Source organism: Mustela putorius, unplaced genomic scaffold, assembly GCF_011764305.1.
Source record: "Mustela putorius furo isolate JIRA1106 unplaced genomic scaffold, ASM1176430v1.1 tig00000731_pilon_pilon_pilon, whole genome shotgun sequence".
NCBI classification, from domain to species: domain Eukaryota; kingdom Metazoa; phylum Chordata; class Mammalia; order Carnivora; family Mustelidae; genus Mustela; species Mustela putorius.
This window is the reverse complement of record NW_025421461.1, coordinates 2248361-2276229: the sequence shown is the minus strand read 5'-3', so window position 1 is coordinate 2276229 and position 27869 is coordinate 2248361. Positions and strand designations below refer to the sequence as shown.

The following is a 27869-nucleotide window of genomic DNA, read 5'->3' as shown; positions in this document are numbered from 1 at the left end:
CTCCTCCGGCGAGAGCGTCCAGCGCAGGACACCTGCAGCGAGGTCACCGGCACTCCCCCGACCCCACCGCGACAGCGACAGCCCAGCCCTGAACCGGTGCCTAACGTGGGGCTACGAGCCGCCGCAAGAACCAGTCAAGCGTTGTCACCCCCACTGCCCGAGGGCAGAAACCGTCGCGGCTCCTCGGACGCCACAACCTGGAGCCAGCTACCGCGGCGCCGCCATCTTGGTGTCACATGACTCACGGTTTCTGCGCCGCGTGACCCGGAAGCGTCCGCCTAGCTTCCGAGCGGGACAGAAAAAGATTGTGAGCGCGCGACAGGTCTGGGCAGAACCGTCCAGCGGCCTCTCCCAAGGAGGAGTCGACTCACCAACCGCTGTCGGGAAGCGAAGGAAGTGGGGCGGAAGAACGGAAACTTGCGGGGGACCCGGGGGCGCAGGGAGGTCTGGGGATTGTAGTTCGCAGTCCCGGGGCGCTCGTGCCCGGCGGATGTAGCGCGAGAAGGCGGGCGGAAACGGGACGCCTTCGGTGCGGGATTCCTGGCAGAGGCAGCGGGTCTGAACTCCGGCGGGCTGAGGGGACGTGACAGGCCGCGGAAGGTGGCGCTGGCGGCTCCCGGAGGCCCCAGTTCGTTAAGGAGGGCGCCGGGTGAACCTCACGTCTGGCTTCTCTATCATGCGTGAGCACCCGGGGGCCGGCTGCGGGCGTGGGGCCTAGGGATGATCTTCCCGGTCGCCCGTTGCGCGCTCCGCTGGCTGGAACGGCCGGGAGCCCGGACCTTGTCCCGCGCTGCCATGGCGGTGGCCTTCCGAGGCGTGCGGAAAATTCTCTGTGTGGCCGAGAAGAACGACGCGGCCAAGGGGATAGCCGACCTGCTGTCCAACGGTCGCATGAGGCGGGTAAGGAGGCGTATTTCCGATCAGCTGTGCGGGTGCGGGAGCCGACCCCACTTCTCTCACTCCTGGGTCATTGCTTTCGCTTCCTGTCTTTTCCCAGTGATAGGCATGCAAAAATATAGTTAAGACGACGCTTCACCCGTGTACTTGAAAACCTTGTGGCTCCTCGTCCACAGCAGCGGTTCCCAAACTTGTCTGATAATCGGAACCAGCTGGGGCGCCGCCTGTTCTGTGGGTCTGGGGTGAGATCAGAGAAGTCTGTATTTTTTTTTTAATTATTATTTATTTGACACAGAGAGAGAGAGAGAGATATCACAAGTAGGCAGAGAGGAAGGCAGAGAGAGGGGGAAACAGGCTCCCCACTGAGCAGAGAGCCCGATATGGGGCTTGATCCCAGGACCCTGAGATCATGACCTGAGTTGAAGGCAGAGGCTTACCCCACTGAGCCACCCAGGTGTCCCAGAGAAGTCTGTATTTTAACATTGGTCCCTGTGATTCGAAAACTCAGGTTGTTGGGAACCACTGAACAGAGTCCTTTAACTTGGCAGTCAAGCCCTGTCCGAGCATTACCAACTAACTAGCTTTTTGGGATTAGAGGGAAGCTCAGCCCTATTCCTACTAGTACAAACTCCAAGAACAGGCAAGTAAGGAATGAGTATGTGTCCTAGACACACTGCAGTTGCAAAGGAAGGGGAAAGTAAAAGATTTTGTATACGGGTTGGCACAGAGGCAGCAAAACTGTTCAGAAAAATCTGTCCAATTAAAGTGGATCATGAGGGACGCCTGGGTGGCTCAGTTGGTTAAGCCACTGCCTTCTGCTCAAGTTGGGGTCCTGGGATTGAGTCCCTTGTCAGGCTCCTTGCTCAGCGGGGAGCCTGCTTCTCTTTGCCTCTGCCTGCCTCTCTGCCTCTGCCTGCCTCTCTGCCTGCTTGTGCTCTTTCTCTCTTTGACAAATACATAAATAAATAAAATCTTTTAAAAAATATATAAGGTGGATCGTGAAATGGTTTTCTGAAGGTCATTTCTAAGAGTATGGGGCAGAAGAAGTTCCCTGCCCTTTTCTCCTTAAACATCCCAAGGGGATAGCCGACCTGCTGTTAGACCTCCATTGTTAGAGGAGGTTGTTAGACCTCCATTTCTAGCTCGTGGATAGTGGGAGCAAGAGCTGCCATTGTATCTGTAGAGTTCAGGCCCCTGACCCCTCACACGGAAAACTCCAGTAGCTTTCTCCCTCGCCTTTCACTCTTGAAATTCTCCATTGCCAAAGTGACTTTATAAAACACAGATACAACCCCAGTAATCCCCCACTTAAAACCTATATGGTTCGTCTTAATTGATGCAGAAAGCGCATTTGATAAAAATTTAATCCCCTTCATGAAAAAAGGTATTTTTTGAAAATCCTATTACTAACTTTAGCCAGAGGGTGAAAAACTGAAAGCTTTTCCTTTGAGATCAGGAATGAGACAAGATTGCCTGTTTTCACCATTGCTATCCAAAATTACTGGAAGTTCTAACTAAAGCAATTAGGCAAGAAAAAGAACTCTAAATTAAAAAGAATTAAAAATATGTTTATTTGAAGACAACATAATCTTATAGAATAGAAATCCTAAAGAAGCCACAGAAGACCATCAGTGCTAATAAATTCAGCAAAGTTGTAGGATATAAGATCACAAATTAGTAACAATGAGCAATCCAGAAAGAGAATTAAGAAAACAATTCCGTTTACAATAGCGTTCAAAAACACATGGCGGGGGGTGGGGGCGCCCGGGTGGCTCAGAGGGTTATGCCTCTGCCTTCGGCTCTGGTCATGATCTCAGGGTCTTGGGATCGAGCCCCACATCGGGCTCTCTGTTCAACAGGGAGCCTGCTTCCTCCTCTCTCTGCCTGCCTCTCTGCCTATTAAAAAAAAAAAAAAGACACATTGAGGGGCACCTGGGTAGCTCAGTTGTTAAGTGTCTGCCTTCAGCTCAGGTCATGGTCCCGGGGTCCTGGGATCCAGCCCTGAGTCGGGCTCTCTGCTCAGCAGGGAGTCTTCTCTCTCTCCCTCTGCCCCTGCTTGTGTTCCCTCTCTAGATGTCTCTGTCAGCATAAATAAATATTTTAAAACAAACAAACAAAAACACCCACAAATTGAAAACTACAACCTTCTGTGTGTATACAGTTTTTTCATGTTTTTTTAATATTCAGAGAGATAAATCTTTTTTTTTTTTTTTTTGGACATAGAGATCACAAGTAGACAGGCAGGCAGAGAGAGAGAGACAGGGAAGCAGGCCCCCCACTGAGCAGAGAGCCCCATACAGGGCTTGATCTGAGGACCCAGAATCATGACCTGAGCTGAAGGCAGAGGCTTTAACCCACTGAGCCACCCAGGCGCCCCCAGAAAGATAAGTCTTAATCCTGCGGTGCATTTAGTGGCAGCAGTGTGACAGTTCCTACAGTGCACTTAGAGAAGGATTTGTTTTTGTTTTTGTTTTTTAACAGAGTGGATGACACTGCAAAAGAAAGCACAAAAGCTATATTCTTGGTCTACCAGGCAGTTGTTTTTTTTTCTTTTTCTTTTCGTTCTCCAGACTCCAGAAATACTGTAATTTGGGATCATCCACCCTTCCCTGAGCACCTCACACAAATGGGGACTTGCACATAATTGCGTTCCATCAAATGGGAATTATTGGGGGGCAGATTTGAAATTTCAGGAAAAGCATTTCACATCCTCGAGGCTAACACTGGGAGAGGAAACCACCTGGATGAGCCCTGTTTTGGGGTCATACGAATGTTATAAGACAAGTTATTTCTCTTGAAAGGTGTATCTAGAACAGTGGTATTTTTGTCTGCGTTCTCAAGAGACCCGAGGGACAATGGGTGTGCGCACCTTAGGAATTACTTGCGGCTAGGCTGAGGAGAGGCTGAGTAAGCAGATTTTAGCCTTGTTATATATCAGGGTCTATATTATTGTTTGTTAAGGAAGGCTTCAGAGCTTTCTTAAAAAGTCAGAAAAAGTCCCACTTTCTTAAAAAGTCCCACTTTCCTGGGGGAAAAAAGCTGCAGACCCTGCTTCTGATAAAAAAAAAAGTCAGAAACTACTGATTAGACAATTTCTGATCTCTATTACTAAAAGGCTTAACTAGCAACTAGAGTTTGTAAAGGGGGATTTTTTTTCTTGGTGATATTGGCAACCAGTGAACTCTTAAGTATCTGATACTAAAATTCCCTCTTAAAATTTGTCAGTCTGGGGACACTGACATGGCTCAGTCAGTTGGGTGTCTGCCTTCAGCTTGGGTAGTGATTTTGGGGTCCTAGGATCGAGCCCCATGACTGGCCCTCAAGCAGGGAGTCTGCTTGAGAGTTCTCTCTCCCTGTTCCCCTTCCCCTGCTCATGTGTTCTCTTGCAAATAAATAAATTAATTAAATATTTTTTAAGGATTGTGATTATGCCTCAAAGAGAACCTCATTTAGTATTCCACTCAGAAAAATTCCACTCAAAAAAAAATAGTGAGACAGAGGAGAATCTTCTCGACACTGACCCTTATTGGCCCTGGAATATTTTTCCACTTCCCAGTAGGCCATTTTCTTATCTTCTGGGTAGTGTTGGTGCAAAACTCACATATGTAACTACTGTTAATATCCCTGTTGAGGAATGTGGGATCTACTCAGAGAGAGTCTTAGTCATCCATGATTGCAAGCTGAAGAATTGTTTTATAGACTGGATTCCAGTTCTGACTGGGGCTCATAGTATCACTGGATTTTTTTTTTAATAAAGATTTTATTGATTTATTTGAGAGAGGGAACAGAAGCAGGGGCAGTGGGAGAGGGAGAATCAGGCTTCCTGCCGAACACGTGGGGCTCGATCCCAGGACACTGGCATCATGACCCAGGCCAAAGGCAGACACTTAACGACTGAGCCACCCAGGCGCCCCAGTATTACTGGATTTTAGAGCCAGAGGAGAACCCAGAGGTAACTTTATTCAAAAACAAATTGATGTTCAGAAAAGCGAACGACTTACTTGTGCTCACAGTTGTCAGGTATAATTGGACAGCCGGAAAGTAGTACAAGTAAATGGGGAAGAAGGAGAAAATTGTCAAGAGAATTATGTCCTAATCCTTCTGCTTTTAATCTGTGATACGACCTTGGACACTTCCATTCTCACTTATGAGAAGATGTGACGTTAGCTGACCTCAAGGTTACCTTCCAGCGTAAAAACTCCATGGATTCCACCAGTCGTGCTTGGAACTATTTTGAGGACCTACTTCATAAATGGTCTTAGTAACGTAGCCTAGTTTTTGTCTTTAGGACGTAATTTAGGATGTACAGTCTTACCGCTTACTAGTGCTCTGTTTCACCTTTAAGGCTGAGGAATCTCTTGTTTTCAATCGATCTATTATATTTTTGTTTTGTTATAGAGGGAAGGATTTTCAAAATTCAACAAGATCTATGAATTTGATTATCATCTATATGGCCAGGTAGGTGCTGTAATATTTCTCATATAGCTGAAATGTGCTTTAAGATCCATGGGCCATTTGGGGGTACATTCTGGAGTTTTTCGTTGTGGCTATAAAAAGGGCAGCTGTTTACTACAGGTCATCCCTAAATCGTTTCTGTCTTGAGTTACTTGATTGAGAAGAATGATCCTGGCCGCTGTAGAATAAGTCATAATCTTTTAAGAATAATGACTGTTAAGACCTAAAGATCTCTAATGACAGGTGACCATTTTATAATTTATATGGAAGTCCCACTTTTTAATTAAATGTGGTCCCATCTCTTTATAATAAGAAAGAAGCCAATACACAAGAGTTTGAGGAAACTTTAAATCCCATCAAAGTCATACAGTGCTAGAATCAGAATGGTGATAGTGTTCCTGTGGTATTTGGCTTCAAAGATAGTGTATTTATGTTCATATCTTATTGATCAACTAGGTTTGGTTTTATTTTTTTAAAGGAATTTTTTTTTAAGAGCCATTTTGGTTTTTTAGAGCAAAATTGAGAGGCCAGTAGAGAGATTCCCTATAGAATTCCTGTCCCACCCCCGCCCGCCCACCACCGCCACACACACAAAACACACCACCAGCTCCCCCAACCCCATGATCAACATCACTTACCAGAGCGATGTGTTTGTACCGTCGAACCTACACTGACACATCATAGCAGCCAAATCCATACTTTACATTAGGGTCACCTCTTGGTATTGTACGTTCTATGGTTTGGATGAAAGTGTAACGTGTATCCGTCATTATAACATCATGTGGATATTCCCACTGCCCCTAAAGTCCTCTGTGTTCCGTCTGTTCCCTCCCCACTCCCCACCAAGGCCCTGGCAACCCCCTGCCTTTTTTTCTTTAATAGATGTTTCTCCCTTTTATTTGGATGATTTGGGAAGATACGGTTGCTAGGAGACTAACTCGAATTTTGTTACCATTCAGAATGTTACCATGATAATGACTTCAGTTTCTGGACATTTGCTGGCTCATGATTTCCAGATGCAGTTTCGCAAATGGTCAGTACAATTCCCGGGGGAAGAACTTTCTGATTATTACAGTAAGTTGCGAAATGCTACAGGAATTTTGAGGCATGTCGATCTCACTGCAGAGCTTACAATACTCGGGCAACTGTCTCGGTCCTTTCAGACTGCTTTAACAAAATGTCATCAACTCGAGGGGCTCGTAAATGATAGAAATTTGTTTCTCCCAGTTCTGGCAGCTGGAAGTAGGGGATCAGGATACCAGCACAGTCAGGTGAAGGGCTCTCTTCCCCATTGCACTGCTAACCTCTCACCGTGGCCTCACCTGTAGCAGGACCTAGGGAGCTCTGTGAGGCCTGTTTTCTAAGAGCACTAATCCTGTTCATGAGGTACCATCACCCTAGTGACATCATCACCTAGGAGAGTCCCCACCTTCTAACACCATCACACTGGAGTTAGGATTCCAACATGGGTGTGTTGAGTGGACAAACCATAGAGACCACAGTGGTGGCCTAAGATCAGCTGAACCATTGTGAATTTTTGCTGTACGTTTAGAACGAACAACCACTCGGATGTGTATTTCCCTTAAAGGAACCAGACCTGTTTCACGTAGCCACTGGATTACATTTACATTGTTGCAGACATGCACAGAAGAGTTCCAGAATTTCATATAGGCCACTCCTGTTGTCACAGAAAGCGGAAAATACTTTGTGCAGAGGGTAGTAGCCTTGCCTTTACCCCTCTGGCGGTCTCATGTGGGTCTTTTTCTGTTGGGGGTCTATCAGAGAGGACACTGGAGCAATTTTTTCTCATGAAAATGGGAGACTTTCTGTCCCGTGCTGAAGTTGGATGTGTTTTGTTTTCATTTCTTTTCTAGGCAGAGCTGCAATCCCCTGGTCCTCTTTGAAGCAGAAATTGAAAAGTATTGCCCGGAGAATTTTGTAGACATCAAGGTAGGATGTTCTGGAAGACGTGTGGTGCTGGAGTTGAGCAGCTTCGAGTAGAAAATAATTGACCTGCAATTCCTGTGTTCAGAATGCATTAGAACTCAGAGATCAAGTTTCCCACCACTCTTAGTACCATGATTTTATTTATTTTTTCAGCATAGTTTTTTTTTTTAAGATTTCATTCATTTATTTGACAGAGAGATCACAAGCAGGCAGAGAGGCAGGCAGAGAGAGAGGGGAAAGCAGGCTCCCCGCTGAGCAGAGAGCCCAACGCGGGCTTGATCCCAGGACCCTGAGACCATGACCCAGCTGAAGGCAGAGGCCTAACCCACTGAGCCACCCAGGCACCCCTTTTTAGCATGTTTTTTAAAGATTTTATTTATTTTAGAGAAAGAATGCGATCGGGGGAGGGGGCAGAGGTAGAAGAAGAGAAAATCCCAAGGAAACTCCCCACAAGTGTGGAGCCCCACTCTAGGCTCAATCCCACAACCCTGAGATCACGACCTGCGCTGAAACCAGGAGTCGGATGCTCAACCAACTGAGCCTCTCAGGCGCCCCAGTACCATGATTTTAAAAATTATTCCCACTTATCATATAAATGAAGCCGTTTAAACTATGTAGCCAAGGAACTAAAGTAAGCCTTTTTGTAGTAGCAGTTGTTTAAATCCTGGGGATAATACTGTTAAGTTATTAATCCTAGACTCTAGCCCTTATTAGAATGGAGAGACAACAAGGTGTGAAAGGTCAGTTGACAGCAAGCACTCAGGGTGCCTGTAATTAGTTCACTGCTGGCTAGGAAGCCTTCTTGGGGTAAAACTCAATTTAGGGATTTTATTTTATTTTACCAGAACATTATCAGAACCGTGAGAGTTACAAGTGTGTGTTAGAACTGAGTTTCAGGTTTTGTCAGACTAGGGTAGTTGTATTAAACCCTCAGGCTTCTAGAAGCTTGCTTACAGGTCTGTGATTCTGAGCTGGAGGATTGTGCTAGTGGCCTTGGCATCCTTAGAGGAGGTAAGAGCAGTGTCCCAGATCTCTCTGTCTTGCCAAGTTGCCATATTCCAAGAACATCCCTAATCTTTGTCAAATCTCTTTAGCATAGAGGTGTCAAGTGATTGCAGTTGTGTTCTCACTGCTCTTTCTCCACTGGGAATTTCAGAAAACTCTGGAACGAGAGACTCGGCAGTGCCAGGCCCTGGTGATCTGGACCGACTGTGATAGAGAAGGTGAAAATATCGGGTTTGAAATTATCCACGTGTGCAGGGCTGGTAAGTGCTGTGGCTTCCGAGTTCCTGTAGTTTGGGACCACAGAAGTAGATGGTTCCCCTGCATGGACGGGCCGTGGCTGAGTTCCTCCCCAGAGAGTCTCCCCCGACCCCTGGATCCATCAGTTCTCCCCAGCTGTGTGCCCTGGAGCAAGTTAATAAACTCCCAGGAGCCTCAGCTTTCTGGAAAGTCTGGCCAGTCTGACACACAAAGAATAATTCTAGAATGTTGTGTTTGTTTGCTGTATTCTTTGTACAGTGCTGGGATGTTAACACATACTTGTTGAAATGAACTTGAATGACTCGAACAGGACCAATGATTTAGGGTAACTTAGAGGAAGTGATGCACAGCCCATTCTCAGGCTTCCGAGAGTGGACGGTTTCCATTTTCCCAAAATATGTTTGTGTTGAAAGCTGTAACGACTCCTGAGAATTTAAGTACATTAACTTTCAGGGATAGTGTAGGCGTCCTGTGTTATTTCCACGCCAGGACATGAAATTCCCCCCCAGGATCTTTTAATTGACAGTATTTTAATTTTCCATAAAAGTCGAAGAGAGCAGGTGAGATGAGGATCCTGAGAGGCTCACCAAGGGAAGAGCTGAAACTCACTTGAATTGCTAAAATTCACACCACTGTTAACATTTCTGATCGCACTAAATTTAGCAGTCATGGTGGAGTTTTCCTCTTTGGTGGCTAGCGTGCTGTTTATTTAACCTAATCAGAGAATTGGTTGCCTCACAGCATGTTGAGATGGTTTACCTTCCATTCAAGGTGGTTTAAGAAAAATGAGCCTTTTATGCTGGGATGGCCCCATGATTTGACTTTGACCCTGGTGACTTCCACAGTGAAGCCCAATCTGCCGGTACTGAGAGCCCGTTTCTCAGAGATCACCCCCCGAGCTGTCCGGGCGGCCTGTGAAAACCTGACGGAGCCCGATCAGAGAGTGAGCGATGCCGTGGACGTGAGGCAGGAGCTGGACCTGAGAATCGGTGAGCCGCCAGCTAGCTCCTTTGGGGATCCACGTGGCCCAGTGGGTGTCGGGTTATGGAACTGAGAACGAGGTTTCTGTGTAAGCACCTTTGCCCTTGCGGTCCCCCATTTTCTCCTTCCTTCTTCCTCCCTTTGTAGGAGCCGCCTTCACTAGGTTCCAGACCCTGAGGCTTCAGAGGATTTTTCCCGAGGTGTTGGCAGAGCAGCTAATCAGTTACGGCAGCTGCCAGTTCCCAACCCTGGGGTTCGTGGTGGAGAGATTCAAAGCCATTCAGGCTTTTGTGCCGGAAATCTTCCACAAAATTAAAGGTAAGGCTGGGGGAGTTGTTTATGGAGCCCAAGGGCCCGGCAAGACCCAGGAGCATAAATGGTGCTAATGTGTGAGTCTTTCAGCCTTGCTGTCCCTCCTCCCACCCCATTACGGGGTTCAGAATACACTTAGTTTTCTTAGAGACCCAGAATATTCCCAAAGCAATGTTTCGTATTCCTTTGGACTTTTACTGCAATGTACTTTGTCCTGTCTGTCCTATCATGCGGCTTCTGTAAGTCATGGCCTTCCTGTTTGTCCCCAATACAGTAACTCATGACCATAAAGATGGAGTCGTAGAATTCAACTGGAAAAGGCATCGTCTCTTTAACCACACGGCTTGTCTTGTCCTCTACCAGCTGTGCATGGAGGTAAGAAATATTTGGAATTTTAATGATCTGGGAAGACCATTCTGCAGGCTCCCAAGCCGCTCCTTCTCTGTTAGCAGAGGTGGTCCTGCTCCATTTTCCCACTGAACCAAAGCTTTCTGCTTGCTTCTTAGGATATCATTTTTGGGGAACCAGTAAGACTGGAAGTCCATAAAAACAACACTAAACAGTGTGAAAGTAAAGGGTCCGTAGACCTTTTAGATAAAGTCAGAAACTAAGAACTGTATAGCTTCAATCTCTCCCTGCAGTAGAATGCTGTCACCAGAGATAACTCAGAAGCCTCTAGACCAGTCTAGAACAAGAGACTCCTAGAGCTGGAAGGAGTTTGGACAGTATCTGGTCAAGCTCCCTCTTCCACTGGTCAGATGAGGAGATCTAGAGAGAAGAAAGTCACAAACAAGAATTTCCTGCAGGAACTGATGCTAGCAAGTAAAAGGATCTGAAAGGAACAGAGCCCGGGAACAGGGACGGGACTGTTCTCGGCGTGTGGTCATAGAAGGCCTCTCACAGTGAAGGTGCAGGTGATTAGCAGGAGGCGGCCAGCCACAGAAGGGCCTGGGGGGAGCACAGGTCAGGAGGCAGCAGCACGTCAGAGGGCTACCGGCCAGTCAGCGGCCAAGCTGCAGCCCTCAGACCCACCTTCTGTGCTGTGATGCTGCTGCTATCTGGCCAGCGCATACTTGACAGCATTAACCGTGGCAGCTGCGTGCAGTGATGCCAAGGAAAGCTCAAATATCTGTACTTGGATGAGTCACGTGTGCCTCTGGCAGGTTTATTGTCTATTTGATGGGGGGGATGGTAACTTGTGAGCACCTGCTACAGTGCCAGACACTCCATATGTTATGTAATTTGATTCAATCTAGATGGTGCCTGTGGGTGCAGTGGTACTGTCCCCACCTTTCAGGTGATGCATGAGGACGTGAGTAACTTGTGCCCAGACACTCTGCAGCCAGTAAGGAGCAGAGCATGGCTGGATCCCAGAGTATCAGGCTCTCCAGCCCGTTCCGAAGACCACACTGCCTCCCAGGAGTCGCGCTCCGCACCGCACCACCCTTTGACCCTCGAGGTCACACAGCCACCCTGCATGTCTGTGACACTGTGCATGTATCTATTCGTTAGAAGAGAGCTGTGCTTTTTCTCCTTTACTGCGATATGGTGCTGGAAAACCTAGCCAGTTGGATATTTTGAGTTTCTCATAAAGAGCACCTGGACCAACTCCCATTTGCAGAGAAATACGGATTTTGAAACACAAATGTTCTCATCGATGAATCAGTTAGGCTGAGTTCTTTGTCCATTTGTAGTCTCTTAAAAGTGTGAAGTTGGGCAGAGCTCCTGGGCGGCTTAGTTGGTTAAGCATCCAGCTCTTGATTTCAGCTCTGGTCAGGATCTCGGGGTTAAGAGGTTGAGCCCTGCATTGGGGTCCACGCTGGGCGTGGAGCCTGCTTAAGATTCTCTCCATCTCCCTCTGCCCCGCCACACCCTGCTCACTCTCTCTCCAAAAAAACAAAAGTGCGAAGTCAGTCTGAAGATTGAGTTCGGGGCACCTGGGTGGCTCAGTGGGTTAAGCCTCTGCCTTCAGCCCAGATCATGATCTCAGGGTCCTGGGATCGATCCCCGCATCAGGCGCTCTGCTCAGTGGGGAGCCTGCTTCCTCCTCTCTCTCTGCCTGCTACTCTGCCTACTTGTGATCTCTCTCTCTCTCTCTCTGTGTGTCAAATAAATAAATAAAATCTTTAAAAAAAAAAAAAAAAGATTGAGTTCTCCAGCTTGTAGTATGTAGTTTTTCCTAAGTTTAACTTGGTATTAATTCTGAATTTAAAAAAAAAAATTCTCCACTGCTTGCGTAGATAGGAAACAGTTCTTTGGAGATGCACCAGCTGCTGTGAGGGCAGCCCTCACAGCAGCTGGTGCAGTCGCCCCTCAAAGCCTTGGTTTGAGCAGGAAGGGGTGATGTCTTCACCATACTGTGGGCTACAAACTGACCTGCCTCGAGGTCCTCTCACGCCCAAGCAGGGCCCTCTGCTAGTGGTGTCCAGAATGGTGAACTGAGGCTGCCCAGGAAAGCCGGAGAAGGTGCACCAACAGGTTCATATGGCCTCTGCTTTTTCTGGCTTCTAGGATCCCAGGGCAACCGTGGTGGAGGTCAGGTCTAAGGCAAAGAGCAAGTGGAGGCCTCAAGCTTTGGACACTGTGGTATGTTCCAGAAGAGTGCTCCAGGCGTGCAGGAGCTCTGACTTCCCGTGGTTGGGACCCGGTGGCAGCGAGCATCGCCCTTCCTGGGGCCATGCAGGGAGGTGCTTGGGAAGAACAAAAACCCCGAAACAGGGCCCACTTAGTCTTCTAATGCTGGGTTTGTTTGGTTGGCTTTTTTTCCCCTAAGTTAATAAATGCAATATAGCTGCTTTCTGTGGGGTTTGGGAAACAAAAAGAGGAAGACCCATCACCCCTCTGAGTGTCTTCTGTTTTTTTTCACATGGGTTGTGTTTTACATCATTGTAATTGGAATAGCTTGGTTTTTATTTTCTGCCTAAGCATTTTTTTTTTAATGTTTCTGCATTATCTGTGTAAGCATCATTTTTAAAGATCTGCATTAAGAGCCTACCTTAAAAGCAACAAGAGTTTTTCAAATTTTGAGATCCAGGAAGAGCCCTCCAAGACATAGCTTGGAGTTAACTACCGTGGGTGGGGGGTGCCCTTTCCCAGTGACCACTTTGCAGGAAAATTCAGAGTATAGTTTCTGTCGGAATTCACTCTGGAGATTGAAAATACAGAACAGCAGCTAAAAGAAATGTGCGGGGACTGGTGGGCAAGGTGTTGTTTATCTGTGACGTGTGTGTGTGTGTGTGTGTGGTTGGATCGACAAGGGGCAAGGGGATAGTTATGGATTGATTTCCTATAGCAGATGTAAGTGTAATATTCCTCACTGGCTAAGTATGCTTTGACATATAGCCAGCAGCACTGGTGGAATGTCTCCAAGGGCAGGACTGCCAGTTACCTCCCAGAGTTCTTGACGAATGGTACTCATCATCCAGGAGAAGTTACTAGGGCCCGGGTGGTTGTCCCACAGTGTGGTTCCCAGGCTACCTGTATTAGAATCTGGGTATTAGCTGGCTTGCTGAAAAATGCAGATTTCTCACCTCAATCCCAATCCTCCTCTGTCAGAATCCCCAGTGCTCAGGGCCTGGGAATCTGTCAGCTTCCTGGGTAATGCTTGCTTTTCTGCCCATCAGATCTGCCTGGCAGGCCGAGAAAGCTTCCCTCAGCACAGCCTTTTCCCCCTCTGTATGATAGCAGCCGGAGTGACGGGCGAGGCATTTGTGTAGATTAGTTGTGTGGCTGTGTCGTGCCTTCTGACTCCACACTACACCCTAACTTGCCTGTAACACGTTTAACAGGAACTTGAGAAGCTGGCTTCTCGAAAGTTGAGAATAAATGCTAAAGAAACCATGAGGATTGCCGAAAAGCTCTACACTCAAGGGTAAATATTCCACACTTGGGAATAGAATTCAGTGCATCTTTGTCAAGGTGAAATATTTTATTTTTTTAATTATTTTTTGGAGGGATAAAAGAGAGAGAAAGAGAGAGTCTTAAGAAGGCTCCACACCCAGCATGGGGCCTAACACACCCCTGAGACAATGATCTGAGCCAAAATCAAGAAACAATTAACTGAGCTACCCAGATACCCCCAACTTTATTTTATTTTAATTCTTAAAAGGATTTTATGTTTAAGGAATCTCTACACCCAACATGGGGCTTAAACTCACAGCCCCGAGATCAAGAGTCACACACTCCACCCCTGAGCCAGCCAGGGGCCCCAGAGTAAAACATTTTAGAGCTTACGGGGAAATACAGACTGTCTAGACATCCCCTGAGCTCCAAAGTAGAAGAATTTTGACGCTGGGTTCTCTGATACGGAAAAGGCATTTCAAAATCACTTCCTAAAATACGAGCCCGTAGAGTAAATTCACATCCCACCGTTGACTTCTCAGCAGCTGGCCCCAGGGCCTTGGCCGGTGGCACATAGCACCTTTAGGAGTCGTTTCCCATTGTACGCCATCCGGGGACAGTGTGGTCCACACTAACCAGTGTGGCAGCTGCTCACAACAGGGAACTACTGAGCACTTGAAATTGGAGTTGTGCTCATTGGGACGTGCTTTAAATGTAAAATACACATTTGGTTTCGAACACTTGTATGGAAACAAGAACGTAAATGATCTCATTAATGCCATTTAAGTGGCCAACAAAAAAATGTCAAATTACATGGAGGTTCCACATTATGGTTTATTAGGCAGCATTATTTTTGTCTTTTCTTTTAGCATTATTTATTTATTTATTTATTTAGTGATTTTATTTATTTGAGAGAGGGCTCATGCGGAGTGGCAGAGGGAGAAGCAGACACCCTTCTGAGCAGGGAGCCTAACCTGGAACTTGATCCCAGGACCCTGAGATATGACCTGAGCCGAAGGCAGACACTTAACCAACTGAGAGCCAGAGCAAAGTCATAGAAACGTGCTTTGTTGCCACGGTTGAGGCCGTGGAGGTCTCTGGCAGAGCAATGATGCTGGGCTGGGACCATGTACCCAGCCACACAGCCGCTGGTGAGCCGAGTAGGAGTGTGTCCCATCCCGTGCCGTCCCTCTCACTATTCTTTGGCTTCTTGGAGTATCTTCAGCAAGCAGCCCTGCCGTTGCTCACTCCACTGGGGGCCCCATGTAAGAACTTCCCTCAGCAAAGGGAAGCTAGGTTGCCTTCAGGTGAGCCCCCTAGGGCAGATGGGGCACGGCAGGTGTCTCTGGGGGTTTCCAGTTTAATTCAGTTGTTTCCAGAGCAACTGTAGCAATTTCTTCTATTTGTTTGCCTTTGCTCTAGGTACATCAGCTATCCTCGCACTGAAACAAACATTTTCCCCAAAGACTTGAACCTGACTGTGCTGGTGGAGCAGCAGATCCCAGATCCACGCTGGGGCGCCTTTGCCCAGAGCATTCTGGAACGGGGTGGCCCCACTCCACGCAATGGGAACAAGTCTGATCAAGCTCACCCTCCCATCCACCCCACCAAATACACCGGCAGCCTGCAGGTCGGTTTCCCTAACTCCTGCCTCCTGGAACCCAGCAAGGGGAAGGGGAAACAAAGGGCCAGTAGCACTTGAATGTACTTTGCGGGCTCTTACTTTAGGAACTAAGTTATTTTGAAACAGCTCTCCCGTTTTAGCAAAGAGACGTCAGTGTCAAAATTCTGCTTCACCGTCCCGCTTGGCCTCCCTGAACACTCCCACGCCCGTCCCGGGGTGGGCTCTACTCTGTCCAGCCGCACTTCCTGCTCTGTCAAACCCTCCACAGCGGGCTGGGCGGTTCCCCTTCCCCGTGTCCTTGCACAGCTCCCACGGGGCCCCCACAGAACTGCTTGGTCTTCTTGGCCCCTCGTTAACTAGATGCATCCCCCACCGCCCAGCCTCCCCAGACGGGACCGGGTTCCACTGCCATCCTAACACAGGTGGCCTCCTGTCATGGGCCAGTAGTGGCAGGGCTTTGAGGCAGCCCTGAGAGACCTCAGGCGTCTCACCTGCTCTGGCCATTGGCTGGGGGGATGCGCTCCATGAGGCCGAACTGGTTGGGCCGATTTGCAGGCTTAGCGCAAAGCTAAGTCCTGTCTGGTCTTTGTTTCCTTCTTTTATTAATACACACGGTCCTTCTCTGGCTTTAAATGTGATGATATGTTCATTTTATCATATATTAGGAAATTCAAAAGATTATAAGGAAGAGGCATTTGCCGTTGCCCGTATGCTGAAATATTTTCAAGTACAACACTTAACAATTGCATAGATGTACCATAATTTATTTTGCCAAATCGGTTCTTTAAGAATAAATTGCTTCCAGCTTTCTGAGATGTGATGACAGTTAATGTTTGTGTGACTGATCGAGCCTCACTAGGCCCTTGATTACTTACTTGGTAGAAAATCACCACAAACGCTGGGAGCCAGGGCTGCCACCTACAACTTTCCTGCGTCTAATATACAAGGGGTCTCTTGTTAGCTGTTATGCTTTTTCCTCGTTTTCTCCTTGAGCTCAGTTTAAAAAAAAAATGGGGCGCCTGGGTGGCTCAGTGGGTTAAAGCCTCTGCCTTCGGCTCAGGTCATGATCTCAGGGTCGTGGGATCGAGCCCTGCATTGGGCTCTCTTCCCAGCGGGGGGCCTGCTTCCCTTCCTCTCTCTCTGCCTGCCTCTCTGCCAGTGATCTCTCTGTCAAATAAATAAGTAAAATCTTTAAAAAAAAAAAATGGGTTTACATAAAAAGATTAGCCTGGCACTCTGCATGGGTGCAGGACCTACATAGGAGCCCTGTGCCCTCTTCTGTGCAGAGCTCGAGGCAAGAAGGTGGTGTAAACCAGGCCAGATTACCAGTGAGGCTGCGGTCCTTTGGGTGGTAATATTCTGGAGCGAGTTGCAGACTCTTCTCTTGTCTTTCTAGGGAGACGAGCAGCGACTGTATGAGTTCATAGTGCGCCATTTCCTGGCCTGCTGCTCCCACGATGCTCAGGGCCAGGAGACCACTGTGGAGATCGACATCGCACAGGAACGCTTCGTGGCTCATGGCCTCGTGATTTTGGCCCGAAACTATCTGGACGTGTACCCGTATGACCACTGGAGTGACAAGGTAATAAAGCGCAGGCCTGGTCAGAGGTCAGAGTTCACATCCCCCGTGGGTCTTCAGAGAGAGGGGAAGGCAGTCGTGTTCCCGGCCCTGGTGTGGTCCACTGGAGCAGGGCCATGCTCTTTGAAATGGCAGTTGTCTTTTGCCTCAGTGCCATGAGGAGTGATTGGACTGACGCTTCTGCTGCTCCCTTGTAGACCCTCCCTGTCTACGAGAGAGGCGCCCGCTTCCAGCCCAGCACTGTGGAGATGGTGGACGGGGAGACCAGCCCACCCCAGCTGCTCACCGAAGCCGACCTCATCGCCCTCATGGAGAAGCACGGCATTGGTCAGTAGCCTGTTGCCGTGGTGACCAGTGGCTCTTGTACTTCTGGTCTTTGCAGCAGCTGTGCCATAGGTGTCCTCTTCTTCACCCCCTCTACAGCTGAAGGGAGGCTCATTTATTTAGGCAGGGGGCCGAGGGAGAGAATCCCAAGCAGACTTCACTCAGTATGGAGCCCAGTGCAGGGCTCTGTCCTGTGACCCAGAGATCGTGACCTGAGCCAAAATCAGGAGTCAGACGCTCCACCCACTGAGCTAACCAGGCGCCCCACTGTACAAGTTATTAAAATCTTGGTCTGAATAAGTCCACACTTACGCTCTTAACCTTTGCTCCACGCCAGCTGGATAGGGATGTGGATGTGTCCCAGAACTCAGAGGTCTGGACTGGGAGCACCCTGGCCATGTCCTGTCCGTGGACTCAGGATTTTGGGCCCATGCAGGGGTTTGTTTTTATTTTGCATAAGGTACCAACATCTAAAACTTGAGGGATTCCACATAAACGTCTGTGTTTTTGTCTTGGGAAGTGTTGGGAGGTCTGGCAGCCCAAGCCTTCCCTCCCAGGTAGAAGCAGTCGGTTGAATTGGGGTGACACCTGTCTCTTCTCACTTGGCTTCTCTCACTGCTCGTTCCCTGCCAGGCCCCTGTGGCGTCTGGGTCAGCCACCCTGCAGCTAGCCACAGGTGGCTGTGTTCTGAGTTTTTGTTAAAGCGTTTCCCCTAATTGTTTAGAAATTGAAATGAGGTTAAACAAGAAATTGGGCCAGAATTGTTTTTCCACAATAGGTCCCCTGGCCCCCAGTTTACAGGCAGGTCCCTTGTAACTGATCTGCTGCCCCTTGTCCATTTTTATTGTGACGCTGAGGAGAGTCTCTGCCAAACCTAGTTCAGAGAGGCAGCAGCATGATGGAGAGGGAAGTGCTGGGAAGGGGAAGTGGGGCTCCCTGGGCGTGTCCCGGAAGCAAGCTGTTCCCCGGGGCATGGCCCCCTCACGACCCATTAGTGGCTTTTGTCATCTCGGGCAAGAAGGGCCCCTTCTGGAATCCGGTGGCTGTTGTTGGACTGTCCAGAGAGCCTGTCTGTTTAAGTCAAATTAGAGTTTGTGTGCCCATCTGGATGTACTCATTAAAACCTTGGTCTAGGCCCTGGGACATAGTGAGGTATAGGGCCTAGGCATCCTGTTCCCATTAAGAGCTAATCTCACAGGAGAAACCGATGAAAGCAACACAAACACAGCCTGCTGGGCTCTGCAGGGATGGGGCAGGGACCTTGAAACCTCACAGTAAGAATTCCTGGGGACTGAGCTGGCCCAGCACAGGCAGAGTCCAAGGGAGCACAGAGGGACTGGGAGCACGTGTCCCTGTAGCCGGGGCAGATGGGGTGGTCCCAGAAGGCGAGGCTGGAAAGATGATTGCAGCCCAACTGCAGGGCCTGGCACACTGACCTGAGGGGCTTGGGTGCTGGCCTGTGGCTCGCAGAGAGCCATTTAAGATTTCTGAGGAAAGGAGCAAAGAGAGCTACATTTCTTAAAAATGTTAACGGCGTTGTTGAGACATAATACATGTACTGTACGATTCACTGATCTAAGATATACAGTCGGTGCTCAGTACAGTCACAAAATCATGCAGCTATCACCTTAATTAATTTTAGAATGTTTTTATCCCCTCAAAGAAATGCCGTATCCCTTAGAAGTCTCACCCCATTCCCCCTTCCCTCCCATCCCTCCAGCCCTGGACAACCACTGATCTTTCTGCCTCTGTAGATTTGCCTGTTCTACACAGTTTGTATACTTAGAGTGATAAGGCATGTGGTCTTCTGTAGCTGGCCTCTTCAACCATGTATTCTCAAGGGACATGCTCACGGTAGTGTGAATCAGTACTTGCTTCCGTTCCGTTCCCTGTACTGTTACCTTGTGTGCTAAGACCACAGTTGGTTTCTCCGTTCATCGGTGGATTGACATTGGGGTCATTTCCGGTTTGGGGCAGTTGTACACGCTTGTGTGCAGGTTTGTGTGTGGGTGGGTTTGCAGTTCCCTTACGTGGATAGACCTGCTGGGTCCGGTGGTCACTCTGGGTTTATGTTTTGAGGAGCCTCTGGACCGATCTGCACAGGGGCTGCCCCGTTTTACGCTCTTCCAGCCACGCACGAAGGTTGAGGTTTCCATGCATTCTTGCCAACATTTGTTCTCTGTGCTGTTTGCTGATGCTTCACGCCCAGTGGGTGTGAAGTGGCATTTCTTCGTGGTTTTGATTTTATATCTCCTCGATGACAGAACTTGTTTTCAGAGATCCCTACAGCCACAGTGTAAGAAAGGGGTTGGGTGGAGGATAGAACCAGAAAGGCGGAGGCCGAGCACGCTATCCTGATGCAGAGGACGTGATGTGGGCTCCAGCCGTGGCTCTGCCATGCGGAGCAGAGGAGAAAGACGTAGAGGAGGCTCGTTGCTGGCGTGGACAGCTCTAGTGAGTGAGCGGGCATGAGGGGAGATGCGGTTGCTGCGTGGGCCCAATGCAGTGGAGGAGTCCAGGCAGAGGAAGGTACCCATGGGACAGCAGGGGCAAAGTTTGCATGGCCCTGAGTAACCGTAAGTGGCTTTCAGGGACTGATGCCACTCACGCGGAGCACATCGAGACAATCAAGGCCCGGATGTACGTTGGGCTCACGGCGGACAAGCGGTTTCTCCCGGGGCATCTGGGCATGGGGCTCGTGGAAGGTGAGCAGGAGTTCAAGGTGGGTGGTCGCGGAGCTGTGCAGCTGGAGCCCCTGAGGGGTGCTGCGTGGGGCCCCACGGAACACTGCTTTTCTCCCTGCAGGTTATGACTCCATGGGCTATGAGATGTCCAAGCCTGACCTCCGGGCCGAGCTGGAAGCTGACCTGAAGCTGATCTGTGAAGGCAAGAAGGACAAGTGGGTGGTTCTAAGGCAGCAAGTCCAGAAATACAAGCAGGTTTTCATTGAAGCGGTGGCCAAAGCTAAGAAGTGAGTCCAGACCCCGCTTGCCTGCACGCAAGGTCTTTCAGCTCTGCCTCCTGGGCCTTGACCTTTCCCTGAGCAGGGGGGAGCGGGTGGGACCGATTCAGCAGAAAGCAGGTGGTGGGCCCGCGGGTGTTTGACTGTCCCCCAGCCCGGTTCACCTTCTGCAGGGCAGTCCACATGCAGCTCCTCCCCCTTCCACTTTTCCTCCTGAGTCCTCTTCCTTCCTAGAAAGCCGTGGCAGCTTAGAAATGGTGAGCAGAAAAGTCTGGGCCGGTTATCCCAGGCAGCTGGCTCTAGAGATGCCATCCTCTGAATTTTAGTTCTGTCTTGAGTTAACAGGCACACAGTTCCAAGTCTGTAAACTCAGGGCTGCTGTACGACACTGTGTCCAGTGGAGTGTGTGGAGGTGGCCGTGTAGCAGGCAGTATGTGTGCATGCCATCAGGAAAACACACCTTTTCTGCCTGTGCCACCTCGGGAAAGAAATGGACAAGCAGGGGCGCCTGGCTGGCTGCATCGGTAAAGCGCGTGACTCTTGATCTGGGGATTGAGGTCAGCCCTAGGTTGGGGGTAGAGATTACTTAAAATCTTTTAAGATTTTATTTATTTGTTTGTTTTTAGAGCCTGAGAGAGAGTGCACACGAGCACGCGTGCAAGGCGGGGAGGGACAGAGGGAGAGACAGGATTTCGAGCAGACTCCACGCTGTGGGTAGAGTCCCAACACAGAGCTTGAGCCCAGAGATCAGCACTTGAGCCGAAATCAAGAGTTGGACGCCCAACAGACTGAGCTACCCAGGCGCCCCCAAAATAAAATCTTTAAAAAACAAACAAACAGATGAGCTCGTTTAAATGTAAACCCAGACAGACAGACACTTCAGGAGCGTGTGCAGGGACTCTGTACAGTTTTGTTTGATGTGGGGTGTGATGAAGCGGAAGTACCTGCACATAGCTGGGTCCCTCCTGGGAGCTGCCGGGGGCCAGAGAGGAGCCAGGGCTGCTTGGCTGACCCAGCCATTTCTGCCTCTGTTCTCTGCATCAGGCCTGTGGTGAGCAGCCAGCTGCTGTCTCTGGTCACACTCAGCTTATGTGCACATAAGAATATTGTAGGGGCAGCTGGGTGGCTCAGATGGTTAACGCATCTGCCTTCATCTTGGGTCATGATCCCAGGGTTCTGGGATAGAGCCCCACGTCGGGCTCCCTGCTCAGTGGGGAGTCTGCTTCTCCCTCTTCCTCTCCCTCTGCCCCTGCTTGTGTATGCACGCTATCTGTTTCTCAAATAAATAATATCTTTATTTTTTTTTTAAAGATTTTATTTGTCAGAGAGAGAGAGAGAACACAAGCAGCAGAAGTGGCAGGCAGAGGAAGAGGGAGAAGTAGACCCCTTCCTGAGCTGGGAGCCTGACGCAGGGCTCGATCCCATGACCCCAAGATCATGACCTCAGCTGAAGGCAGATATTTAACTGACTGAGCCACCCAGGCATCCCAATAAATAAAATTGGAAAGAAAAAAAACCCACAAAGAATATTGTGAGTGTTTTGCTCTTTCTTCAGATTGGATGAAGCGTTAGCCCAGTACTTTGGGGAAGGGGCTGAGGTGGCCCAGGAGGAAGCCATCTACCCAAGCATGCCGGAGCCCATCAAGAAGTGTCCACAGTGCAACAAGGACATGGTCCTCAAGACCAAGAAGAATGGCGGGTCAGTGCCCAACTTGCACTGTACGTCTGCTTGCCCAGCACTTGCTGGGTTGGCTGGACACTGTCATTTGTGTCAATATTTAAGGGTGGGCTTGCCGTGGCTGCTGGACTAGGTATTGGAGAGAAGGGTAGCTGACGGGGACCTGGCCTTGGAGGCGTCAGGCACTCTGGGATTCAGAGGAGGTGTGGGATGATGGCACTGCCGCATCCGTTGTGGATAGGACATCGCCTACCCTGTGCACTTCCACCACACACCCAGGTTTTGTGTCCCAGAGCAGATTATTTAGCTACTGTGCCCCTATTTTCTTTGCTATAAGCCTAGGGCAGTGATATCTACCGGGGGAAGGGTGAAGATTCAGTGAAATGTGTCCTGGTCAAGAAAGGCAGAATTTGATCCCAGGTCCTCCCACCCCTTCATTTCTCCGACCCCCTTGGGTTCCCTGACTGCCGACACGTCACTGGCTCGGGGGCAGAGGCGGCCAGCCTGGCTCTCAGAAGCCAGAGTTTAGTGGGCCTGACCTGGGGCTTGGGCTGCCCACAAGCACAGAAGCCAGTGCCGGGGCGGGCTTAGCCCAGTGCACGGTAGCCCCGTGTAAGTACTTACCCACGGGCTGTGGGGTTAACCCGTATGTGCTCCAAGTGCTTGGTCACCCGAGGACGTCTGGAGATTGTCCTGGGGGATTTCCCACTCTGGGGGTTATCTGGCAGTTTCCATTTCTGACTTTGTAGATTTGCTGTTTGAGTAATTGGGGTTTGAGGTTCAGTGGGTTGGTTTTCCCTGGTCCAGTCATGCCCAGGCACACTCAGAGGATGTCGTAAATGGTGTTCCCATTGGCTTCTCTGGCTCTAAAGTTCATGACTGGAAGCCATAAACCATTGGCCAAGAACAATGTGGTTCAGGTGTCAGGAGGGAAGACCCCGTCATCAGGGTGCTGTTCCCAGCGACCCCACCCAACACACCTGCCTCCTTGGGCAGGTTTCCAGACCACCCCCTGCCTGTTTGCCTTGCTGTGACCTAAGTTCTGTCATGTGGGGCAGTCAGGGAGCATGTGAGAGCGCACAGCCCGGAGCCTGAACGGAGCCCTTGGGACTGGGCCTTGCCATGGCCCAGCAGTTAGTTGGTCAGTAGGTTGCTGGTTTCTAAGTAGAAAACAGAGTCAGCAATGGCGGTTTCTTTTTCTTAGGGAGATGAAAAATAAATGCAGGCCAGTTTTGCTCAGTCATTCAGTACCAGTGACTGCATATATCCATTCATATATCCTCCAAAAAAGCTAATGCGTCCTTTAATCGGCCAGCAAAAGCTTCCTTGCCAGACGGGCAGTGCCCCAGGAATGTGTGTTTCCTGCAGTCTGGTGGCTCCAGCCCAACCCCGCTCCCTGTGCTCCCTCTCCAGGTTCTACCTCAGCTGCACGGGCTTCCCAGAATGCCGGTCAGCCGTGTGGTTCCCTGACTCTGTGCTGGAGGCCAGCAGGGACGCGAGCGTGTGTCCAGTGTGTCAGCCGCACCCGGTTTACAGGTGAGCTGGGCCCAGGTGAGCTGGCCGGTTTACAGGTGAGCTGAGCCTGCGGGGTGCTCGCCATGCCCAGCAGCAGCTGCGTTGGTGGTCTCGAATCGGTTTGGGTCCCATCCCTGCCTTTGCAGTGTGGAAGCTGGGCCTGGGGGCAGGTTCCTGGGCAGCTCAGGAGGCGCCCTCCACGAATCTGAAGAACCATGAGGACGCCCTTTCCCTGACCTTTCCAGCTAGATTGCTGCCCAGTAGACTCTCGGGAAGTGAATATCCTGCTGTCGGATAGCGTTTCCAAGCTCCTCGCAAGAGCCCAGAGCCCTCTGTACAACTGGTTCTCAAACCTTTCGGTCATAGGATCCGTACACTCTTTTTTTTTTTTTTTTAAAGATTTTATTTGTTTATTTGATAGACAGAGATCACAAGTAGGCAGAGAGGCAGGCAGAGAGAGGAGGAAGCAGGCTCCCTGCTGAGCAGAGAGCCTGATGTGGGGCTCAATCCCAGGCCCCTGGGATCATGACCTGAGCCGAAGGCAGAGGCTTTAACCCACTGAACCACCCAGGTGCCCCGGATCCGTACACTCTTAAAAATCATTACAGAAGGAACCCAGAGAGCATTCATTGTGGGTTAAGTTTATCAGTACTACAGTATTCTGCATTAAGGTGGATACGTGTTTTTTTGTGGGTTTTTTTTAAAGATTTTATTTATTTATTTGACAGAGAGAGATCACAAGTAGGCAGAGAGGCAGGCAGAGAGAGAGGGAAGCAGGCTCCCCGCTGAGCGGAGCGCCTGATGAGGGGCCCAATCCCAGGACCCTGAGATCATGACCTGAGCCGAAGGCAGAGGCTTAACCGACTTGAGCCACCCAGGTGCCCCAAAGTGGAAACATTTTAAAAAGATAATTGCTGGGGTACCTGGGTGGCTCAGTTGTTAAGTGTCTGCCTTCAACTCAGGTCATGACCGAGGCCCCCATCGGACTCCCTGCTCAGCAGGAAGCCTGCTTCTCCCTCTCTCACTCCTCCTGCTTGTGTTCCCTCTGTCACTATTGCTCTATCAAATAAATAAATAAAATCTAACAATTGTTAAATAAAAATGTACTTGTACATTTTATAATATGCATACTAGCATATATAATATGTTATTTCTACCTATTTTAAAGCAGAAAGATAAGAAAATGCCTACTTGCAAAGCAGAAAACAGAAAGGAAACGTATTCCATCTTTCTGAGTCTAACATCTGGCTCGTTGGAGACTGTTGGCTCTCGTGTCTGCTCGCAGTCAGTGTGCTGGGCTGGTTCATGGGCTGTAGCCTCCTGCAAACTCATGCATACAACATGGGAGGACGAGAGCACAACAGATATAACCTCTTAGCCTTGTTACAAAATAGTTCTGACCTCACCAGGAAGGTCCACGTGCCCAAGAACCGCTGGTTATAGGAAGTCAACCTTTCCAAGGATTCTGTGTTTTTGTTTTGTTTTTTAAGATTTTATTTATTTGAGAGACATAGTGTTTGTGCCTACATGTGCATGAGCAGAGGGGAGAGGCAGAGAGAGGGAGAAGCAGGCTCCCCACTGAGCAGGGAGCCCGACGTGGGGCTCAGTCCTAGGGTCCTGGGATCCTGACCTGAGCCGAAGGCAGACGCTTAACCAACTGAGCCCCCCGGCACCCTGAGCTGTCTGTTCTGGAGATTAATCAGGGTCTCCTGATTAATTTCTTCTGTTTTCACTGTTTCCTCTGTCTCCACTGCGCGCTCTCAACACCTGGAGGGGCTCATGGCTGGCTGGTGGGTGCAGCCCTCTGTGGACAAGGAGAAGATGCTTGCGGCTGGTAGTAAGACTTTCTCTCATCTTCCGACCCGGCTAGGTTGAAGCTGAAGTTCAAACGCGGCAGCCTTCCCCCAACCATGCCCCTGGAGTTTGTCGGCTGCATTGGCGGATGCGACGAGACGCTGCGGGAGATCTTGGACCTGAGGTTCTCACGGGGCCCTCCCAGAGCTTCCCAGTCAGCCAGCCAGCCCTCGAACTACCTGCAGGCTAGCCAGTCCCTAAACAGAATGGACAGCACCCCCTGGATGCCACCACCACCTGCTACCGCCACGGGGGGCAGCAACTCGGTGACCTGCAACTGCGGCCAGGAGGCCGTCCTGCTCACAGTGCGAAAGGAGGGCCCCAACCAGGGCCGCCAGTTCTATAAGTGCAATGGTGGCGGCTGCAGCTTCTTCCTATGGGCCAACAGCAGCCCCCCAGAAGCTGGGGGGCCTCCCTCCTCCGCCTCAAGACCCCCTGGTGGCTCAATGGGCCGCCCGCCTGCCACAGGGGACCGCCGGGGCAGGTCTGGCCGACCCAGGGATGACAGTGGTGGTGGCGGCGGCGGGGGGAGCATGTCCTGCCTATGCAGCCAGCCTGCCGTCACCCGGACTGTGCAGAAGGACGGCCCCAACAAGGGCCGCCAGTTCCACACGTGCGCCAAGCCCAGGGAGCAGCAGTGCGGCTTCTTTCAGTGGGTGGACGAGAACATGGCTCCAGGTGAGGCAGGGGCTTGGCCCCTGGACCAGGCAGAGCCCAGAGGCAGGGGAGGGAGGGAGGCAGGGGTGGGGCTGGAGGTTCCAAAGGAAAGGCTGGGGCAGCCCCTGGAGCAGCCTGCGGGGTGCCCGGTGGTGTGCCAAGGACACCCGCTGTGTGTCTTCACCACCATCAGCTCAGCACCATGAGGCCGCTGAGGCCCAGGGAAACGAGCTGCCTGTGCTCGGGGTCTCATAGCCACGCGGCCTGAGGTCGGCCTGACCCCACAAGCCCTGGTCTCCTCTAGCCTCCGTAGGCTCAGGAGGTCCTCGTCATCGGCCGCACTCCTTCAGATGTGGAGCCTGGCCCTGGGAATGTCTGGGAACCTGCTCGGGGTTCCACAGCCTGGGCCTGGTGCCCCCAAACCAGATATGGTGAGAATTGCCCCCAGACATTGGAGCAAGGTGGATAATGCACCCAGAGGCCCTTGGAAACAGTTCCTGCCCGCTCCAGTGCACGGCAGACGCTTAGTTCATGTGCCAGAGCAGCTGAGAGTCCTGGTGGGAGCTTTGTGGCAGACCCGGGCACAAAGCATGGCTGTGGATCCTTGAACAGAGGGCTCGACCTCACGGCCTCACAGTTTGCTCAGTAGGATGAGCACTTGCTTGCCTTTTTCAGGGTTCTTGTCTTTTTAAAGTCATTAGACAGTCTCAGACTATGATTCTGACATACAAGCCGCTAGCTCCGAATGTACAGGAAGAACCCAGAAGGCTTGGTAAGGCGCAGGGCTGGCTACCGGTGCCGGCAAGGGGACAGAGACAGCGTCACTGCCACGACAGGCTCACATTCGAAGTGTGTGAGATGTGGTTTAGCCTTGCACTCCCTTCAGGCGTATTGTCCCCCCATTGGAAGGAAGCATTGTCTGACCTCCAGGCCAGCTGATCAGTTGTCCTGGGTGACAGGGCAGTCAGAATTAAGAGGCCTGTTTGAGGCCTGGAAGGATCCAGAGCTCAGTGACCTTGCACGGAAGGTGGAAAGCAGGCTGTTGGTCACGGGGTGTTGCCAAGTGGGTGGAAAAGAGGTGCATGAAGTGACGGCACTACCCTTCTTACCAGGGTAGTGATTGTGGCCCAAAGGCTCCGGGTTCTTTAGGGAGTGGCATCAGGACCCCCGAAGGTGACAGGAGGGAAGGCAGCCTGGCCTGTGGGTGGTCGCGGCCGCACAAAGGCTGGGGGGACACTCTGCCTCCTCGGTGTGTCTGTTTTGAACTCAGCCTTCCCCTGACTCTTCCCACAGGGACTTTCAGAGCCCTGAGCTGGCCGGGAAGCAGAGGAGGAACCCAGGGGCCAGAGGCCAGAAGCAAAAGAGCCCGGGCCGGTTCCACAGACTCAGGGTCCATGCCCAAGAAACCCCGGAAATGCAGCCTTTGCCACCAGCCTGGACACACCCGTCCCTTCTGTCCCCAGAACAGATGAGGCAGGGTAGGGAAGAAAGGGCCGCTTCCTCAGACCTGCCCCTTTCTTCTCGGGAATAAGCTATTTTCACTAGAACCTTCCCTGCCCTGGAGGCCTTGAGGAAAGCGGTGGCTTTTGGAGCCTGGCCTGCCTGTGCTGGGGAGTCAGGATCCAGACCGCCGCCTGGAGAATCCGTCTCAGGTGGATGGTGGCCCTCCGCCTGGGGCTCCTCGCTGCTGGCGCTGCAGAGCACTGAGTGGCGGGCTGAGCGCATTCCACACTGTGGCCTCTGGGGCTTTCTTCCCTTCTGGAAGGTCCCCTTGAGGGACCTGCATGCCTGGTCCATGTTCCGGGCAGCCCGGACAGGGTTCCACTCGCAGACATTCTGAGAAAGGAGGGTGCAGTTGAGAACGTGGCTCTTGTCCTAAAATCGTGTCTATCGAAGAAGCTTTTTTTTTCTTTCCCTAGACACCACTGTGGCCAGGACACCCCACAGCTCGTGTTCCTGAATAAAGAATCCTGCCCTCTGC

At 50.5% G+C, this 27869-nt stretch overlaps 1 protein-coding gene across 2 annotated transcripts; it reads left to right on the top strand.

The window, feature by feature from the left end:
- The first annotated feature begins 720 nt into the window (after window positions 1–720).
- TOP3A (DNA topoisomerase III alpha) lies at window positions 721–27869 on the top strand. Of its 2 annotated transcripts, none has more exons than XM_004776539.3 (19): window positions 721–900; window positions 5296–5355; window positions 6312–6385; window positions 7227–7302; window positions 8456–8564; window positions 9408–9551; window positions 9691–9861; window positions 10130–10230; window positions 12367–12441; window positions 13644–13726; window positions 15118–15325; window positions 16716–16901; window positions 17096–17225; window positions 19814–19927; window positions 20028–20193; window positions 21740–21883; window positions 23276–23398; window positions 25248–25909; window positions 27808–27869. In XM_004776539.3, the coding sequence occupies exons 1-19, from the start codon at window positions 721–723 to the stop codon at window positions 27846–27848; spliced, it is 2847 nt and encodes a 948-aa protein (XP_004776596.1). In that variant the 3' UTR covers window positions 27849–27869. The 2 variants fall into 2 exon arrangements, with proteins under 2 accessions (XP_004776596.1, XP_004776595.1); XM_004776538.3 differs by having other exon boundaries at window positions 27182–27869.

Excerpts from the sequence above, each read along its gene's own strand:
- TOP3A (XM_004776538.3), top strand. The coding sequence starts at position 721 with ATGATCTTCCCGGTCGCCCGTTGCGCGCTCCGCTGGCTGGAACGGCCG. Across the intron at positions 8,565-9,407 it reads TATCCACGTGTGCAGGGCTG|TGAAGCCCAATCTGCCGGTA; the intron begins GTAAGTGCTGTG and ends TGACTTCCACAG. Across the intron at positions 21,884-23,275 it reads AAGACCAAGAAGAATGGCGG|GTTCTACCTCAGCTGCACGG; the intron begins GTCAGTGCCCAA and ends CTCCCTCTCCAG.